A 20,606-nucleotide genomic window follows, 5' to 3' on the forward strand; every position below is an offset into this window, starting at 1 on the left:
ACGTTTCAATAACCAATATTTTATCCAGAAAATTAATCATTTCCAGGCAGATGCCTTCAGGTGAATCATGGCTTTAACAGTAAACCCATTTCTGCTTCTATTTCATTTTGGAACGGAGCTTCAGTAAGACTATTCCTTCCCTCACAAGCACTGACTCAACACAAATGGAAAGGGAAATAGCCACTTTCCATTAGATAGCTAGCTCACACCTGTGAACACTGCTGACTGATCTCTGCAGTGGGCATCAGCAAAGTCAGAACACTGAAGTAGGGGGAAAGGAAAAGGTCACTAAATTTAGACAACCTAAATGAGGCCATGAACTTGTGGGAGAAGTCTGTAAACGCTGTGCACAGCACAAAGGGCAAAGTTACAAAATCATGGTCTAGCTTGCTGCAAGAAAAAAAAATATTCAACTCACTAAAATAGTCTGAACATCTTCTGCAATTTTCTTTTTGTTGTTGTTTGTTGTTTGATTTTCCACCTTTTTCTCCCCAATTGCATCTGGCCAATTATCCCACGTTTCCGAGCTGTTCCGGTCGCTGCTCCACCTCCTCTGCCGATCCGGGGAGGGCCACAGACTACCACATGCCTCCTCTGTTACATGTGGAGTCACCAGCTGCTTCTTTTCACCTGACATTGAGAAGTTTCACCAGGGGGACGTAGCATGTGGGAGGATTATGCTATTCCCCCAGTTCCCCCTCCCCCCCGAACAGGCGCCCCGAACGACCAGAGGTGCTAGTGCAGCAACCAGGACACATACCCACATCTGACTTCCCACCCACAGACACAGCCAATTGCGTCTGTAGTGACACCCAACCAAGTCAGAGGTAACACGGGGATTCGAACCACCGATCCCCATGTTGGTAGGCAACAGAATAGACCGCTACGCTACCCGGACGCCCCAATCTGCTGCAATCTTAAAAGCTGTGACTCCTTCAATCCCCTTAAGAGTGTTTGTTTGGTTTGCTAGTGGTTGTCACATTTCAATTTATTCTGCAAATCTGAAATTTCAGATCTGCACCTATTGCAGCAATCCCACTATTCCTGTGTGTGTGTGTGTGTGTGTGTGTGTGTGTGTGTGTGTGTGTGCGTGAGAGAGAGAGAGAGAGAGAGAGAGAGAGAGAGAGAGAGAGAGAGAGAGAGAGAGAGAGAGAGAGAGAGAGAGAGAGAGTGGGGGAAAGATGGTTTGAACTTGCATGTGGGTTTGCTTTTCTGTTTGTGTGTGTGTGTGTGTGTGTGTGTGTGTGTGTGTGTGTGTGTGTGTGTGTGTGTGTGTGTGTGTGTGTGTATGTCTGTGAGTTTGTGTGTACACACGTAAAGGACCGTAACAAGGACATCTCTAATAGCCAAATAGGGCTGAGGATATAGATCAATATTTGCCTGACCTGGAATGGCGCTTCATAACACATTACCATCCAGTTACTCCTGTGTGTGTGTGTTTGAGAGTGTGTGTATGTCTTTGTGTCTGAGTGATATATATGTATGTGTTTTGGTGGGATGTTTTGTGATATCCTTGCATGTGCTGTTTTTATGTGTGTATATTTTTGTGTTTGTGGCTGCGTATGGCTTTCAGATGGCAGCCAGGGGGGATTAAGTGCCACAGCAAGAACTGGAGACAGTAAAATGCTGTTTCTTTTCAGCACTTTTAGGGCCCCATGGGCTCCAAGCATCATTTCATTTACAGGAAATCACGTCGGAAAGGATTAGAGAGACACGGAAGTTTGCATATCCTCACCTGGACACTGGTGGCTTTGTGGCATATACTCTCACAGACACACAAGAGCTTATAGGTAGTCTCCTTGTTTACCGTGAAACACACTGCAGCAGTTGTTGGACAGAGGCAATATTAGGTCTTGGACTGGACTACAGCGTAACAATCTATGTTTGTAAATGTGTGTGTGTGTGTGTGCATGCATGTATGTATGTGTGTATATGTGTAGGTACATGTGAAGCACAGGTTGCCCAGTGATGGCAACAGTTGCTCAGATCGTCTGACAGACACGTGGAGAAAAGGGTAGATAATGGGCATGCGGTGATCGTAACGGTCTATTTCGTTGCCTACCAACACGGGGATCGCTGGTTCGAATCCCCATGTTACCTCCGGCCTGGTCGGACATCCCTACAGACACAATTGGCCACGTCTGTGGGTGGGAAGCTGGATGTGGGTATGTGTCCTGGTCGCTGCACTAGCGCTTCCTCTTGTCAGTCGTGGTGCCTGTTCAGGGGGGAGGGGGAACTGGGGGGGGGGGGGGTAGCGTGATCCTCCCACGTGCTACTCTGGCAAAACTCCTCACTGTCAGGTGAAAAGAAGCGGCTGGCGACTCCACATGTATCAGAGGAGGCATGTGGTAGTCTGCAGCCATCCCTGGATCGGCAGAGGGGGTGGAACAGTGACTGGGACAGCTCGGAAGAGTGGGGTGATTGGATGGATAAAATTGAGAAGAAAAGGGGGGGAATCCCCCCCCCAAAAAAGGGGCAGATAATGAAACTAGTCAAAAGCTGACATTTATCCAAAAAGGACCTGGAATGCAACTGCAAGTTGTGCCTTACTGCCCTTTATCTGTGTAATCACAAAGATTAATATTCTACTATCTCCGCATGTGTCTGTGCCTGTGTGTGTGGTTGTGTGTGTCAGCATTTATGCTAATGTATTGTTGCAAAAGAGAGTAAGGGTATAAGATAATGAGCCTAAAATCTATCATCTACTACACAAGTGCTAAGTGCCAACTCATACATATAAAAGGAGATGGCTTAGGTGTGATTTCTGGAGATGGAGTCCGGAGTGGGATCGCTTCATCACATCCTATTTTACTCATCAGAGTAACTGTGTGAGCTCTAGGGAGGGGGAAAAAACAAAACAAAACAAGAATTCATCATCACCCAAAAGTCACACTGAACACTGACTGACTCCTGGGTCACTGATTAAGTTGCTGATATGCTGCCACAGTGCCACTATCACCCAGAGGCCACTGAGGAGGCCACAAACAGAGAACAAGGATGCTGAGTATCAGAAATCCAGCAGAGAATACCCAGCATGGAAGTGCCAAACTCAGCTGATAAGAGAAGACATTTCACAGGGTTACTTAGGGTAAGAGACAATGAGGCAGACTGGAAAGTGGAGGAAGATGAAAAGATGTTGCTGATTGTAACTGACTGATTAGGGTCAGAGGTATGCAGGAGATTGGGGACTTGTGACAACATGAATCCAAGGTGGCACAACAACTTACTGATGAAGGAAATATGTTTCCTTTTACACAGAAGGAATCAGAGTGGATTCTCTGTAGCTCTCTGGGGCCAAGCTGTGTTTGGCCCGCTTTGGTGGTTCCAACAGTATCTTTCCTGTGCACCTAGTGGTAACTTATATAAATAATGCACAGTGTAAAATTGTCTCCTGTGCATATATCAAAGTGGCTATCCTTCATTTCCTCAGTTTCGGTGGATCTAGCATTATCTGCTGGTCATACTTGTTTGTTTTCGCACAGCAAATTCCACGTTTTCACCCGAAATGAACATGATCCTGAATGCACAGAAAGTGTTCATCTCATCTCATCTCATCATCAGCCACCTCTCCGGGGTCGGGTTGCGGTGGCAGCAAGCTAAGTAGAGCACTCTAGACATCCCTCTCCCCAGCAACGCCCTCCAGCTCCTCCTGGGGGATCCCAAGGTGTTCCCAGGCCAGATTGTACATGTAGTCCCTCCAGCGAGTTCTGGGTTTACCCCGGGGTCTCCTCCCAGTTGGACATGCCCGGAAAACCTCCAAAGGAAGGTACCCAGGAGGCATTCTAATCAGATGCCTGAACCACCTCAAACTGGCTCCTTTCAATGTGAAGGAGCAGCGGCTCTACTCCGAGCTCCCTCCGAATGTCTGAGTTCCTCACCCTATCTCTAAGGCTGAGCCCAGACACCCTACGGAGGAAACTCATTTCAGCCACTTGTATCCGCGATCTCACCCTTTAGGTCACTACCCGGGGTTCACATGCAGGTCACAATTTCCAACAGCCACAGATTTTGGTCTAACATCGACAAGATCCAGCGGTAGCATGTGTATTCTGAAAAAAGACAACAATGTCCTCTGACACGGTAATATTGAGTAACACATCAAACATTTAGTTAAACCTAATTAAACGTTGGCTAATGTTTAGCTAGCACCTACTGCTCTTCTGCATAGGACATGCAGGTTCCCTTTCCTTCTGCACAGGCAATGTGGGCTCGACGCATTTCCTGTGCAGGCGCTATTAAACCTGAATACTTGGTGTGTATGGCGGACCCCACTGGTACCAATGAAAAAAAAACAAAAACCCACAGAGGAGCAGTTATGGAACGCAAATAAATTGGATGGCTGTTGCTACAAAAATGCCAGCAGGAAAAGGTATAAAATACGGCATTTTCAACATAAAGGAATTATGGATTACATCTGTGATGTATGAACCATCCCGTTTTATGGTTTCAAACCCTGTCCCAAAAAAAAAAAAAATAGAGGCTTGTGTTCAAACCCTAACAACTCTACTGTGTATACTAATCCAGACTATGGAGTTCTGACTCATCCAGTATTCTGTGAAGAACTGGTGGCAGCATAGGGTAGCGTACAACTTACCAAAACAAATATATTTTAATAAGATTCAGAATTACATTCACAGCTAACAGACCAAAGCTCTCGAGGAGGTTTTGGGCATGCTGCCACCAGCAGCTCCTTGTGACCTACTATATCTAAAACTCCTGCTCTGGTCTCTCATCCAGACCGGCCCGCTAATCTTCAGCTAGCTATTAATATGTCTGTCTCCCTACTGTTGGTCAGAAGTCTGACCTGTATGCAAATGAACAGCAAAAATAAGCTCTAATGGGCTCTCTAAGGAGCCTGCTGCGGCCTGCCTCCTGTTGCTTACAGTACCATGACAGAGCAGCTGCAAAGAGAGGACACAGAGAGGAGAAAGCTGCTGATACAATAGTCAACTAACTTCACTGACTTCCCTCGGAGGCATTTAAGTGTCACAGACGTAGTAAAAAGTACCAAAAAAAAAAAACCCCAGTGCTTTCTGCCCGACTTTCTAAAAAGAGAACATTTTGTCAAGGAAATCTAAAGGTAACGTCAGACAAGTATAATGTCTGAAGCACTTTCATGAGTTACAGGCGAATTTGGTGAATGGGGGTTTGAGGAGGACATGCGACTGAGCGGGAGGGGGAAGGGGTTTTAGGGAGCAACAATATGCATGAGCCTGATGTGTACAGACTGACTGAGGAGTCCGGTTGGGAGTCCGGGTGGGAGCCTCTGCTGCAGCATTCAGACGTGTGTGAAGCACAACAAAGCCAGGCCATTTGAAATCCATCGTTACATTAATTGTCTTCTCTCTCATCTATCTTGTGTCTCTCTCTTTATTATTTACTGTGCTGTTTGTTAAACACTTTAGACTGGGTGTAAGACAATAGTATAGGTGTGTGTGTGCATATCTGTTTGTGTGTGTGTGTGTGTGGGGGGGTAACACATCCCACTCAGTTACCAAAGAGGGCAACATTTTCCCTTGACTTAATTAATCACTGTGAAGCTGTGATGTTGGTACATGTTCATGCCTGTTAGCAGCGATTTCAGAGTCCTGAACACCTTTCAAATCCATTCCATTTGTCCATCCATTCATTATCCAAACCGCTTATCCTGCTCTCAGGGTCGCGGGGATGCTGGAGCCTATCCCAGCAGTCACTGGGCAGCAGGCGGGGAGACCCCCTGGACAGGCCGCCAGGCCATCAAAACATTTGTATTCTTTTTTTTAAATTTTCTCCCTTTTTTCTCTCCGGTTGTATCCGGCCAACTACCCCACTCTTCAGAGACGTCCCGGTTGCTGCTCCACCCCCTCTGCTGATCAGGGGAGGGCTGCAGACTACCACATACCTCCTTCGATACGTGTCGAGTCGCCAGCCGCTTCTTTTCACCTGACAGTGAGGAGTTTCACCAGGGGGAGGTTGTGCGTGGGAGGATCACGCTATTCCCACCAGTTCCACCTCCCCCCAAACAGGTGTCCCGATTGACCAGAGGAGGCGCTAGTGCAGCGACCAGGACACATACCCGCATCTGGCTTCACACCCATAGCCACGGCCAATTGTGTCTGTAAGGATGCCAGACCAAGCCGGAGGTAACACGGGGATTCGAACTGGCGAGCCCCGTGTTGGTAGGCAACAGAATAGACCGCTATGCTACCTGGATGCCTCAGAGTAATTGATTTCATGAATTACTGTGAAGCTGTGATGTTGGTATAGTTAAGGTCAAAATTATTAGCCCTCAAGGAACTATGGAACATTGCCCTAAATTCTGCCCAATGTTTGCATCATTCATAAAACTTTACATAGTAAAACATCCATCAATGTTAAGGCCCCTATTTGGTACATTTTGGAATGTAAAATAAATCTTCAGGTTTGCTTTATACCAAATGTAGTGAAAATTGAGGTCGTCAAAATTATTAGCCCCCGCGTGATTTTTTGCTTTCAAACCACACCTGAGCAATCAATCAGCATTGAACTTTACTTAAGGGACTCTAATGAACAGGGCTAGTGGCACTTGAACAATTGATTGAGAGGGACTACTCTTAAATTCTTGGTAAGTAATTTCATCATGCCAAAAAGTAAAGAAATCAGTCTGGAACTCAGAAAGAAGATAGTGGATGCTCATCTTAAGGGGGAAGGCTATACTGCCATTTCCAAGCATTTCACAGTGTCTAGAACAGCTGTGCATTGTATCATTGCAAAGCACAAGGAGACAAATTCTGTTAGAAACAAACCTGGGCGTGGTTGAAACTACAAGATTTCAAAAACATTGGAGATGAAAATAGTCAACAACAATCCCCGGATCTCTGCCAAGATGATTGTTGCTGAACTGGCCTCTTCTGGACTTGATGTTTCAAGGAAGACTGTTGTGAGGGCTCTTCATCATGGTGGGCTTCGAGGTCATCGTCCAAGAAAAACTCCATTGCTCACACAGTGGCACATCAAAGCCAGACTGAAGTTTGCCTGTGAACATTTGAAACAGCCTGTCCTTTGGTCTGATGAGACTAAACTTGAGCTGTTTGGGCACATGGATTTTGCTTTTGTTTGGTGAAGGAAGGGAGAGGCCTTCAACCCTAAAAACACAGTTGCCACAGTTAAACATGGTGGTGGGAGCATAATGCTGTTTTGCTGCTTCAGGCACAGGGAACTTTGTTTGGGTGCATGGGATCGTGAAGAAAGATTATATTGATATTTTGAAGGATAATGTGAAGAAATCTGCTGCCAGTCTAGCTTTAGGTTGCTGCCAGGTCTTCCAGCAAGACAATGACCTGAAGCACTGGTCCAAAACTTTTTGAAGGACACCAAAATCAAGGTCCTGGAGTGGCCCTCTCAGAGCCCAGATCTCAATCCTATTGAGAATCTGTGGCGGGAGCTCAAGGTTAATGTCCATGCTCGAAAACCACGCAATTTGGATGAGCTGGAACAGTTTGCCATGGAAGAATGGGCTAAGATCCCTCAAGAGACATGTGCCAACCTAGTTAGGAACTACCATAAAAGGTTGTTGTCAGTTGTGAGTCAGAAAGGTTACACTATTGACTATATTAATTGTCAGAGGGCTAATAATTTTGGCCTTGTCATTTTTGTTTTTTCTTCTTTCAATTCAGCACATCAGTAAAATATCTTAATCAAGCTTAGTGGAGATTTTGTCTTTGTTCTTTTGGAAGCAATTAAACTATAAACACTTTTGGTTATGGTCATTTCCATGGAAAAGTTAAGGGTTTTGTTTGATTTCATAAAGGGGGCTAATAATTTTGACCTAATTGTGCATGTTCATGCCAAGTAGAAGTGAATTCAGAGTCCTGTACACCTTTCAAATTCATTCAGTTTGTATTATGTGAAAAAAATCCAACCTATCCGAAAGTCCTCATCATTCTTTCCCCCTTGTATTGACCTAGCTTCCATTTTCCTGGAAAAAAAAAATTGGGCATGCTTAACATCTCTCTCTGATGCTGTCTTGCTTGTAATGAAGAGCTGAGTGAATATTGAATACTAGCCAGCACGGTAGCAAGGCTGTCATGATAACCATGGCTAGACCTACCACTAATGAAGTCTGCGGTCATCTCCTAGGTAATTTTCGGTGTTAAGGTGGTGAACTGAGAAATAAAAAAAGGCCATTTGTAAAACCAGGAGACATCACAATAACAACATGTACTGTATATGGGAGAGTCTATTGACGTGAGAGTTAAAAAGACACTTTTCTTTCTTGCAGAGGACAGCCAGACCTTCCACCGTAGTGATCCCCCAATGTGTCAAATGACATTTCCCTGCTGAATTATACAACTAAATTGTGACAGCAAGAAAAAGGGTGTCATCTCTCCTCTTGTTCCTTCTCATTCTCGCTCGCCCTCTCCTTGTATCGATTTCTCTCCCTCTTTTCTGTTTCTTCCCCTTTTGTATGATCTTTTTTTTTTTCAAATGGCCTTTTGTCATTTCCTTATTTTCCCAAACCTCATTTCCTTGTCCTCAGTCATCTAAATCCTCCCTCCTCCATCCGTCTCCTGTTCTCACCTGTTCCCTTCTTGCAGATATAGGGTAGGTTGTAGTTGCAAGGCACGTCGTTCCACTTGCTGTTCTCGTGAGCAATCATAACCACGCAGTCCTCTCCTCCAGCAAAGAAGTTGTCTGGCTGGTTTTCACGCCAGTTCTCATATTGCTGCATGATTGCATTGGCAAAAAACAAAAACAACAAAACCCAGACATACATGTTGTTAAAGAGACCTGTAAAAGATTTATTCCATAAGAAGAAATTCAACATATTTTTTTTGAAAATGCCAGGGCAGTTTGCTGAGCTTAGCATCTGGCTCGCTCTTGATGAACGCTCAAAACTCGCTTAGGGCAGCTTTCTTTGAGTGTTATTTGTTCATTCATTCATTCATTATCCAATCTGCTTATCCGAATTCGGGTCGCGGGATGTTGGAGCCTATCCCAGCAGTCATTGGGTGGCAGGCCCAATTATTTATTAATTATTAATTAATTATGATCAATCAACCAATAATATATATATATATATATATATATATATTATTGATTATTATTTGTGAAAAAATTAATTTCGTTCTTACAGCTGAGTAATTAGTCATTCAAATGTTAATCGAGCAAATCAAGCCTCTGTGTTTAACCCTGCGTCTCTATTCAAGATCTCCAGAATCTCACCCATCCCATCAGGTGTCAACCAATTGGGGAGGGGGGGGTATATGTTTCTGTCCCATGTGTCTGTGTTTAAACATTTTCTCTTGTTGAGTGATAACAGTTTTTATTTTCTAAGATGAAATAAAACAAGTGTCAGTTTTAATATAAAATGTTACTGAGGTTACTGAGATGATTTTAAGTAGCACTTTTTCTACATTTTCAGCATGTGTAAACAATACTGTGATAACACCGTATACCGTGCTACCTTTGTTCACTATATAATAGGATATGAAATTTTCCTACTGCATATTAGTCTGCTGCACCACCGAGCACCCCAGTGATAAACACTCTGTTATGCATACATCAATTTATCGTGCCCTAACTTCCTCTGTTCCCTTGTTTGTGAGGGGAAGAGACAACAGAGGAAAACAGAATTTCTGCTGTGATCCGATGGGAGAGCAAACTAATGGATCATTTTTCAACCAACTGCTGTCAAGAAGATTGTCTAGCACGTCCCCAGCAGTGTTTGCGAGTGTCTTTGGCTTGTGTTTGACTTCACAAAGTGACTCGTGTACTTGTCATGCGTAGAAATGCTATTAAGCTAGCGGGCATGAATTCCTCTGGGGCCACCAGCTGGTTATAGAGCCCAGCAGGAGCAGGACGTCTCTCACCAAGTCCATCTTGTCGGTCCACTGAAAGTCATCCTCCACCGTGCGATCATTCAATCCAATCCAGGTATTATCGTGGCTCAGACCTGATTTAGGGTGAACACACAGAAAAATATAAATGCACATGCACACAAATGCACATGACAGACAGACAGACAGACAAACAGACAGACAGACAGACAGACAGACAGACAGACAGACAGACAGACAGACAGACAGACAGACAGACAGACACACACACACACACACACAACCAAGTATACAAAAAATGCATTTAAAGTAAACATCCTCCCCTATAATTGCTCTGGTATTATTTTCATTATTATTATCATTCTCTATAGATGACTGAGTTCATAGTTTTTCACGAGCTGAGGGGGACAGGAATATGAATCCACTGCAGCCTCCCATGTCAGAAACACACACACTGATGACACACTAGTGCAGTGGTTCTCAACCTTTTTGGGGTCCTGGACCCCCTGCGTATTTTTGATCTACCCTGAGGACCCCTCCACCTGATCTTGGGGGAGGGGGGTTGCAATTTGATAAAAACAGTAGAAACTGCATTTTAAATTGCATTATAGCATTTATTCACTCCTTGGGGCAAAAATAAGAGCTTTCAGTTGTAACTTAGATATAGTTAACAAAACAGAATTCTTATGCAGTAACTTTCAGATATATGTAACAAAACAGAATATGTATTCAGTAACTTTCAGATATATGTAACAACAGAATTTTTATGCAGTAACTTTCAGATATATGTAACAACAGAATTTTTATGCAGTAACTTTCAGATATATGTAACGACAGAATTTTTATGCAGTAACTTTCAGATATATGTAACAACAGAATTTTTATGCAGTAACTTTCAGATATATGTAACAACAGAATTTTTATGCAGTAACTTTTGGATATGTGTAACAACAGAATTTTTATGCAGTAACTTTCAGATATATGTAACAAACAGAATTTTTATGCAGTAACTTCCAGAAATATGTAACAAATCAGAATTTTTATGCACTCTGCAAGAATAAAAACAAACACAAGTATGAAATCTGAATGGATATTGTATAGCTAAGTCTTAGTTTTATCTGTAGAGGCAGATGGTGTGTGTGTTTTCAAAGCAAAGCATCCTCACTGTTTGTGTGCCCCTTGGGTGTGGTGTGGTGAAAAGTTCATGTGTGGTGAGGTGTGCTGTGTAACCGTTAGTGAGACACTTGTACTTGTCTGTCGCTCATGAGTTTCTGTAACCTGGGTTGAATAGTGGCAACAGCTGTAATGATACCTCTCTCTTGAAGTATGTTTCTCCGTTTGGTCTTTATGTGTGTCAGAGCGGAGAAAGTGACCTCACACAAGTATGTAGACCCGAATGGCTCCAACTGGTAGAGAGCCTCTTTTGCAAGCTCTGGGTACTCCTTCTCCACACAGCACCAAAACTGTGTTAGTGATGTCTCTGAAAACTTCAGTCTGAAGCCACTGTCTGAAAACAGGTCAATGAGGCTCTCATGGAGTTGCTCTGGTGCTGTATCCATGCTGCTGGGCATGAATGGCCTGCGTATCCAGTCATGTCTAGTACACATGTCCTCAATGTCTGGGAAGTAGGACTGAAACTCAGCTGACAGTTTGGCCAGGTGCATTTTTACAGTTTTCAAAATGTTCTGCTTCATGTTCTGTTTCATGTCAGCTATCCAAGAGTTAAGCTGAGGGAAATTACTGACATCCCCCTTTTCACACCGTCTCAACCAGAGGTCAGTTTTCCTCATGAATGCTGAAACTTTATCAAACATCTGAAGAACAGTTTTATCATCACCTTGCAAGCTCGTGTTCAACTCATTCAGACGGCCAAAAACATCAGCAAGGTAAGCCAGGTGAGCCAACCAGGTCTGGTCTTCAAGTTTAGCAGCGAGAGGATGTCCATGCTCGGAGAGGAAATCGCGCACCTGCTCTCTCAGTTCCCATAGTCTCTGTAGTGTTTTCCCCCTTGATAGCCAACGTACGTCTGTATGTAGCAGCAGCTGATGATGGTCACCGCCTGTTTCGTCGCACAGCTTGTGGAACAGTCTTGCGTTGAGAGGTCGTGATTTAATGAAGTTAATCACTTTCACAGCGTCAGTCAAAACACTGTCCAGTTCTGGGCTCATGCGTTTTGAAGCCAACGCTTCTCTGTGAATTATGCAGTGCATGCTTTGGATGTTGGGGTTTACCTGCCTGATGCGAGAGACAACTCTGCGGTGCCGACCTGTCATAGACGCTGCCCCGTCTGTGCATACATGCGAGCAACGCTTCCAGTCCAACGCGTGCTCCGTGAAAAAACAGTCAATCAAATTAAAAATGTCCTCACCCATAGTTTTTTCAGGTAGTGGCTTGCAGAAGACGATGTGTTCAACTATATCGTTGACTGTGTCATCTTTGAAATGAGCAAACATGACCAACTGGGCTTCTCCATTCACATCAGTAGACTCGTCTAGCTGTACTGAAAAAGAGCCCGCTCTTTTCAGTTTATCGGTCACCTGCTGAACAATGTCACCAGCCACCTCATCCACTCTGCGGCATATTGTGTCGTTAGACAGCGGTACTGCCAGATGGCTGGACAACCACTGCAGAAATAGTGAGGGAGACAGCTAGGAAGGTACTTGGTGTGTCATCAGGACAGAGGAAGGAAGACAAGGAGACTTGGTGGTGGAATGAGGAAGTACAGCAAATTATACAGAGGAAAAGGTTGGCAAAGAAGAAGTGGGATAGTAAGAGAGATGAAGAAAGTAGACAGGAGTACAAGGAGATGCAGCGTAAAGCAAAGAGAGAGGTGGCAAAGGCAAAGGAAAAGGCATATGGTGAGTTGTATGACAGATTAGACACTAAGGAAGGAGAAAAGGACTTGTACCGATTGGCTAGACAGAGGGACCAAGCTGCAAAGGATGTGCAGCAAGTTAGGGCAATCAAGGATAGAGATGGAAATGTGCTGACAAGCGAGGAGAGTGTGCTAAGAAGGTGGAAAGAATACTTTGAGGGGCTGATGAATGAAGAAAATGAGAGAGAGAGAAGGTTGGATGATGTAGGGATAGTGAATCAGGAAGTTCAGCGGATTAGCAAGGAGGAAGTGAGGGCAGCTATGAAGAGGATGAAGAATGGAAAGGCAGTTGGTCCTGATGACATACCTGTGGAGGCATGGAGATGTTTAGGAGAGATGGCAGTGGAGTTTTTAACTAGATTGTTTAACACAATCCTGGAAAGTGAGAGGATGCCCGAGGAGTGGAGAAGAAGCATACTGGTACCGATTTTCAAGAACAAGGGCGATGTGCAGAACTGTAACAACTACAGAGGTATAAAGTTGATCAGCCACAGCATGAAGATTTGGGAAAGAGTAATAGAAGCTAGGTTAAGAGGAGAGGTGATGATCAGCGAGCAGCAGTATGGTTTCATGCCACGAAAGAGCACCACAAATGCGATGTTTGCTTTGAGAATGTTGATTGAGAAGTATAGAGAAGGCCAGAAAGAGTTGCATTGTGTCTTTGTAGATTTAGAGAAAGCTTATGACAGAGTGCCGAGAGAGGAGGTGTGGTATTGTATGAGGAAGTCAGGAGTTGCAGAGAAGTATGTAGGAGTGCTGCAGGATACGTATGAGGGAAGTGTGACAATGGTGAGGTGTGCGGTTGGAATGACAGATGGGTTCAAGGTGGAGGTGGGATTACATCAAGGATCGGCTCTGAGCCCTTTCTTGTTTGCAATGGTGATGGACAGGTTGACGGACAAGATCAGGCAGGAGTCTCCATGGACGATGATGTTCGCGGATGACATTGTGATCTGTAGCGAGAGTAGGGTGCAGGTTGAGGAGAGCCTGGAGAGGTGGAGGTATGCACTGGAGAGAAGAGGAATGAAAGTCAGTAGGAGCAAGACGGAATACCTATGCGTGAATGAGAGAGAGGACAGTGGAATGGTCAGGATGCAAGGAGTGGAGGTGAAAAGGCATTTGAGTTTAAATACTTGGGGTCAACTATCCAAAGTAACGGGGAGTGCAGTAGAGAGGTGAAAAAGAGAGTTCAGGCAGGTTGGAGTGGGTGGAGAAGTGTGTCAGGAGTGATTTGCGACAGAAGGGTATCAGCAAGAGTTAAAGGGAAAGTTTACAAGATGGTTGTGAGACCAGCTATGTTATATGGTTTGGAGACAGTGGCACTGACGAAAAGACAGGAGGCGGAGCTGGAGGTGGCAGAGTTGAAGATGCTAAGATTTTCACTGGGAGTAATGAAGAAGGACAGGATTAGGAACGATTATATTAGAGGGACCGCTCAGGTTGGACGGTTTGGAGACAAAGCAAGAGAGGCAAGATTGAGATGGCTTGGACATGTGTGGAGGAGAGATGCTGAGTATATTGGGAGAAGGATGCTGAATATGGAGCTGCCAGGGAAGAGGAGAAGAGGAAGGCCAAAGAGGAGGTTTATGGATGTGGTGAGGGAAGACATGCAGGTGGCTGGTGTGACAGAGGAAGACGCAGAAGACAGGAAGAAATGGAAACGGATGATCCGCTGTGGCGACCCCTAACGGGAGCAGCCGAAAGTAGTAGTAGTAGACAGCGGTACTGACCGGATTGCATCTGCTGCTTTTTTATCCACCAGTTTCAGCTAGGATAGCTGCTGCTGCTGGTGCAATTAGCTCCTCTGCTATTGTATACGGCTTTTTAGCTTTAGCGATTAGCAAAGCTACCTGGTAAGATGCTTGAAGAGAAGTTGCTGAAGTCTGACTTGCGGCACGCATGTGATTTTGCGCTCCCCTGAACTCCGACAATTTTCATTTGAAGAAGTCGGCAGTCTTGCCCAATGATGACTGGTACCTGGTGCTTAGGTGCCGCTGCAGGTGTGCCAGTTTCATGGCGTGGTTTGACGGTACCTCTCCACATAAAAAACACAGAGGCTGCTGAGGTTCCGAATCAGTTGCCGTAAATCCAAATAATATGTAATCTTCTTTGTAAAGTCTCTTTTTGCTGTCTGTTTTGGTTTTCTTTTCAGGTGGCCCCGAGTCTCCTTCGTCCGTTTTTTTTTTAATTTGAGCCATCTCTCCATGTTGTCACTTCTTCTTCTTCTTCTTAATTTTCTTCTTCTTCTACTTCTTCTTCTTCTTCGTGTAACTGTGCTTATCATCTTCTTCTTTGTTTGTTTATAACATTAGCTTAATTTCAAGTGCTAACCTGAATCTTGCAAGTTACTGAGTTTTCCCACAACGCCTTCCTGCAGATGTTTCAAAATAAAATCATTATTAAGAAATGAATGGTGTATGCCCACTGAAACACCAGGGGACTCATAATTTGGAAACGGATGCAGATCGTGTTAAGTTTGTATTAACAGCGTCATGCAGTAACTTTTAACAATACAAACGGGAGCGAGATCTCTTATTAAAATACAATAAATTACACTTGTGAAACAGATGTAATTAGAGAAAAAAGTCCTGTTACCCTTTATAGTTTAGGTAGATAAAGGTCTCAGTCACATTTGAGTAAAATAATCCTATTTCTATAAATGTCATAGGATCTTTTTTTTAAAGATATTTTATTTTCACGGACCCCTTGCAATTACACCACGGACCACTAGGGGTCCGCGGACCCCCGGTTGAGAAACACTGCACTAGTGCATTAAAAGGCAGTGGTCTGCTGCCATGGTTCACTGAGAGAGAGGTTTGTGAGATGCATTAAATGCAACATGTTCCTCTGTGTCTCCAAAAAGTCATAATTCTTCATGAAATACCATCTAGAGTCAAACATCTAATGAAGAAATCACAAAAGGTTCAGGTGAAATGGTGACGATACTACAATGAAGTTGATACAAAATCCACATTTTCTATTTGTTTTGTATGTGGTGTTGTACTATGGAGTATTTTACTGGATGATTCCAGTGGATCTTTCCACTGGAAATGTTTCACGTTTGAGAACGACAAAATCCTGTTCACTAGAGTGGACATGTTGTAAAATTTGAATAAAATTAAGTTTTAACATTTTTTTCTTTGCACTATTTTTTTTTTTTTTTTTAGGAATTAAATAACTTTTTTATTTCTTGGGTCTCAGGAGGCAGTGGTCTGCAGCCATGGTTCACTGAGAGAGAAGTTTGTATATGCTAGCCATTGAGTTCATCCTGCCATCGAGTTCATATATCAGTAACCAGAAAGGATGTGTGTGTGTGTGTGTGTGTACATGTTTAACTATCCTAATGTGGACCAAATGTCCTCATTAGGATAGAAATACCAGAAACCACCTACCTTGTGTGGACATTTTAGAGGTCCTCACAAGTAAATGGGTCTATTTTAGGGTTAGGACTTGGTTTTAGGGTTAAGGTTAGAATTAGGGTTAGGTTAAGGTTAGGGTAAGGGTTAGGGTTAGGCATGTAGTTTGCGTGGTTAAGGTTAAGGGCTAGGAAATGAATGTAGTCAATGAGAGGTCCTCAAAAGGATAGTGAAACGAGTATGTGTGTGTGTGGAGGAGAGGTGTAGTGAAATTAGCAGATTTTCTTTAAATGTAGACCTGATTATTCTTGGGTATCAAATGGCACATGATTTGAGTCTGCTTCTGACCACCACTGGACAAAAAAGGTGGGAAAAAAATCATAAAATAAAGCATATCAGACCTGGAGATGCCCTTGCAATACCCAGACTAAAAATAGCACAGGTAAGGCCCAACACAAACCATAATGGTAACAAAAAGGAAGAGGAACATGAGATCGTTTTCCGATTTCCTCTCTGGGCTGAGCAGTCAAGTAGCCAGGCCATCCTGCTTTGTGTTGTGCTGGCCATGTTTTTTGCTTGTGAACCAAAGTGAGCAAGACAGCGAGGGAGAGAAAGAGACTGTGATGGAATTTCAGCCATGGTGTTTCTGATTATCATCATCCGTGTGCATTTCTGCACTCGTGCACAGGCATGTCCCCATACGTGTTTTTGTGTGTGTGTGTGTGTGTGTACTTGCCTGAGCATGCATGCGTATGTGCGTGTAATGGAATTTCAACCATGGCGTATCTGATTAACATCATTACCAGGCCCATTAATCTCCCTAACAGCTCTGGTCCCCTTATTGCTGGGGTGGCGATGTCCATTTTCGAGGCAATCAAACACACTTTTTGGTGAATGTTTCTGTGTAAAGGGAGGACAGCTTCTAGATAGATAGCACTGGCCTGGCATCTCTCCGAGACGGAAAGTGGCTCTGATATTGCCAAGCGGGCTGTTGCTGACCCCGCCTTATTACACGAGTGTACGTGGAGCCTTGCCAGAGGTTGAATACCAAAGCCGAGAATGACTTCAGGAAGTTGGATGTAAATTCAAGGGAAGTCTACATGGATATTCGTGCTGTCATTTTCCTGCATTGTGACTGAACAGCTCTTAGTGGCTAAATTTTTTTTTTGCTTTTTGGATTTTTCTCTCCAATTGTACTTGGCCAATTATCCCATTCTTCTGAGCCGTCCCGGTTGCTGCTCCAGCCCCTCTGCTGATCCGTGGAGGGCTACAGACTACCACATGCTTCCTCCGGTACATGTGGAGTTGCCAGCTGCTTCTTTTCACCTGACAGTGAGGAGTTTCACCTGGGGGATATAGCACGTGGGAGGATCACGCTATTCCCCGCAGTTCCCCCCCCCCCCGAACAAGCGCCCCGACTGACCAGAGGAGGCGCTAGTGCAGCGACCAGGACACATACCCACATTCGGCTTCCCACCTGCAGACACGGCCAATTGTGTCTGTAGGGAAGCCCGACCAAGCCGGAGGTAACATGGATTCTAACTGGCGATCCCCGTGTTGGGAGGTGATGGAATAGACCGCTACACTACCCGGACGCACTGAAATTAGGTCTTTTTTCATCTGCTGGGCCTCAGCTTAAGCCAACCAATGGGTTTTCTGAACATTGAACTATATGAGGAAACACATCCTCTGGTATAATGGAAATGGAGTCTCTTTTAAAAGTACATTAGTACTGGGTAAGCTGCCATTCTTTCTTCCTGTCAGCTCATAGTTGGTATTTCATACCCTCCAGAGATGAAAACATAGAAATGCACTTGGCAACATTTCATAATGTACCGGCTAAAGGCCACACAGCCTTGACAAGCTCCTGATGCTTCTGGAGGGCTTTTGGCTGCAACGTTTCAAAACTTCTAAAAGTCATCTCTGAATGTCTCTGTGCCATCATTTATTTGATTAATGTGCCTCTATTACAATTTAACACAAAACTTCAAAATAACTATCAACTATACTTTACAAATTAAACCAATCAACTTGATTAGTCATTCATTCATTTATTATCCAAACCGCTTATCCTGCTCTCAGGGTTGCAGGGATGCTGAAGCCTATCCCAGCAGTCATTGGGTGGCAGGCAGGGAGACACTCTGGGTAGGCTGCCAGTCCATCACAGGGTAGACACACACATATACATTCACACCTAGGGACAATTTAGTACAGCCAATTCACCTGACCTGCATGTCTTTGGACTGTGGGAGGAAACCGGAGGAAACCCACGCAGACACGGGGAGAACATGCAGACTCCACACAGAGGACGACCTGGGACAACCCCCAAGGTTGGACTACCCCGGGGCTCGAACCCAGGACCTTCTTGCTGTGAGGTGACTGAACCAACTACTGTGCCACCATGCCAAATCTAACACTTGTGCTCAACCTCATTAAAAAAAATTGACCCACATATCCGGAAGTTACTGAAACTGTTCCGGAAAAAAGACGAGCATCCTGCTCAATCTAATCCTGCCCCCCCCCTCCCTCCGGTCTTAGCGCTCTCTACCTACCACTGATGAACTCCTGCTCTGCCAGGCTGTGGATGCTGGCCAGGTGGCCGTTGTGCTCCCGGCAATCTTTCTCGGCATCCTCCCAGGTGTGTCTGCGGCTGAAGTACCTGTAGCAGTGGCCGTGAAACTTCCTCCAGGTGTGATCGCAGCCCTCTGTGTCTGCAGACATATGACAGGTTTATGAGAGAGAGAAAGATGGAGAATTGAAAGAGGAGCAGGGAATGGTAAAATTTTGTGTGTGTGAGAGAGAGAGAGATAGAGAAGGGGGAGGGGTGAGGGCATTAGTCAATAGAGAATCCCATGTGTACAAGGGAAAATGCATATTATTGTTTCATTGTTAATCAAACAACAATGGCCCGTGAGCACAAAAGCACAAAGGCAATTAAAGGAAAGGAGGAGGGGAATTTACGTCAAATGGAGTGACTTCAGTGTTGTATTTCAGCAATTTCTTTCTGTATTCATAAATAGCAAATTGTGTCTCAGGACACGGACATGCACAATGTCAACATAATGACATTGTCTCTTCTTTCATCATTCTCTCTTCGATTTCCTGCAGGTGCACATTGTGCCCAGTCTAAATCTGCCCCGCTTAACTTGCAAGTAAAGTTGTGGTAATATTGCACATTTTAATGCCACAAAGTTTGTTTTTTTTTTAGACCCCCCCCCCTTTTTTTTTCTTCCCAGTTGCACTAGGCCAATTGACTTTTCGCAGAGTACCGCCACAGAACAGTGCTTGTCCAATCCTACCTTAGCAACGGTTTCTATGTGAGGGAGGTCCGTCAAGCTTTCAAACAGACAGCAAAATGCTGAAACAGTGTGCCTATGGGATCTGCAAATCGGATACTAGATATCTGACAAGTTTGGAGGGGGTGTAATTTTCTTTCCCTTCCCAAAACCCAGAACGCAAGAAGCACAATGTCGGCAATGGATCTGGCAGTATAGCAGACCCCATGGCCAGCTTAATCCATCCAAAATCAACAAAAATACCCGCCTGCTCCAAGCTAAGCTTTCTACTAGCTATTATTGATAGCTAATACAGCTAACGTATTATTACTGCTACTTTTACCCGCACAATGATTATTACCATTATCAGCATATCAACGTATTACTAACAAAATAACATTATTAATGTACCTGATGAACGTAACCAGCTTAGTCTGTCGCCAGAGATACCTAATTTAATGATAGCTAATGACAGCTACCCACTAATATAACTTTGTTATGCTAGTCACAGGTTAGCCAGGTTCCACCTTTCATTTCAGATCATAAAGACCTGCGGGGAGGGTCGGCTGGGATGGTCTCTGGCCAGTCTGACCTCCCCATATCCGGCCTATTTTAAATGTTTCTCCCCCTCTGTGAGCTCCAGGTGGGGACCGGCCATTCGGAAAAGTCATCCCACCGGCGGAGGCATCTTGTTTGCCTTATTTTGTTGAAAATACCGGTTCTGGTCAGAAGGTAAAAAAAAAAAAATCATGGGGCGGTTCCCCCGGCCCCGGGGCATGTCCCTTGCTGCCCTGCGACCCCAGGAACCCATACAGAACCCCTGAAAAAGCCTGGATAAAAGAACGCCACGGGGAACCTTGGCCAAAATCAACACTATAATATGGTGATGTTGACAATGGATTATTAAAAATATACCAATAATAGCTGAAATATTTAACTTACCCAACAGGGCAAGAGCACAATTGGTCCACAATGTGTTTCAGAATTAGTTGATGGGGTTTCCCATTCTTTGATTGCGACCGGTAAGTTTTACCCTCAATTACAGTCGCACCCGGCAGCCCGGAGTCCACGCAAGTCAGTTTTACTTTTACTATTCTGAATGCATTCCTCCTGTATACTGTAACCCCTTCTGCCTTTCACGGGATGATATTAAGTATGAATTTCTCCAAAATACATCACTTATTTTCTCTGGGAATGCGCTGATTTCTTCCTTCATGTTTTGGGGTTTTCTGGCTACTTCCTGGATGGTTCTGAAAAGCTTGATGGGCATAGCAACAGTAACTAAAGGGGGGGTGGGACTTTG

The 20,606-nt window shown here is 44.3% G+C and overlaps 1 protein-coding gene across 1 annotated transcript in view; it reads right to left on the bottom strand.

Annotated features, from left to right (window-relative positions):
* Positions 1–203: 203 nt before the first annotated feature.
* The window catches only part of ncanb (neurocan b), a 180,721-nt gene continuing 160,318 nt past the window's right edge, over positions 204–20,606 (bottom strand). Inside the window, exons 15-18 of the mRNA XM_056276867.1 lie at positions 18,581–18,739; positions 9,831–9,913; positions 8,539–8,683; positions 204–343 (exon numbers count right to left, since the gene is read on the bottom strand). Of these exons, the coding sequence (XP_056132842.1) occupies positions 204–343; positions 8,539–8,683; positions 9,831–9,913; positions 18,581–18,739 (527 nt within the window). The remainder of the gene's footprint in view (positions 344–8,538; positions 8,684–9,830; positions 9,914–18,580; positions 18,740–20,606) is intronic.

The sequence above is a fragment of the Lampris incognitus genome, chromosome 3 (genome assembly GCF_029633865.1).
Source record: "Lampris incognitus isolate fLamInc1 chromosome 3, fLamInc1.hap2, whole genome shotgun sequence".
Taxonomy (NCBI): Eukaryota; Metazoa; Chordata; class Actinopteri; order Lampriformes; family Lampridae; genus Lampris; species Lampris incognitus.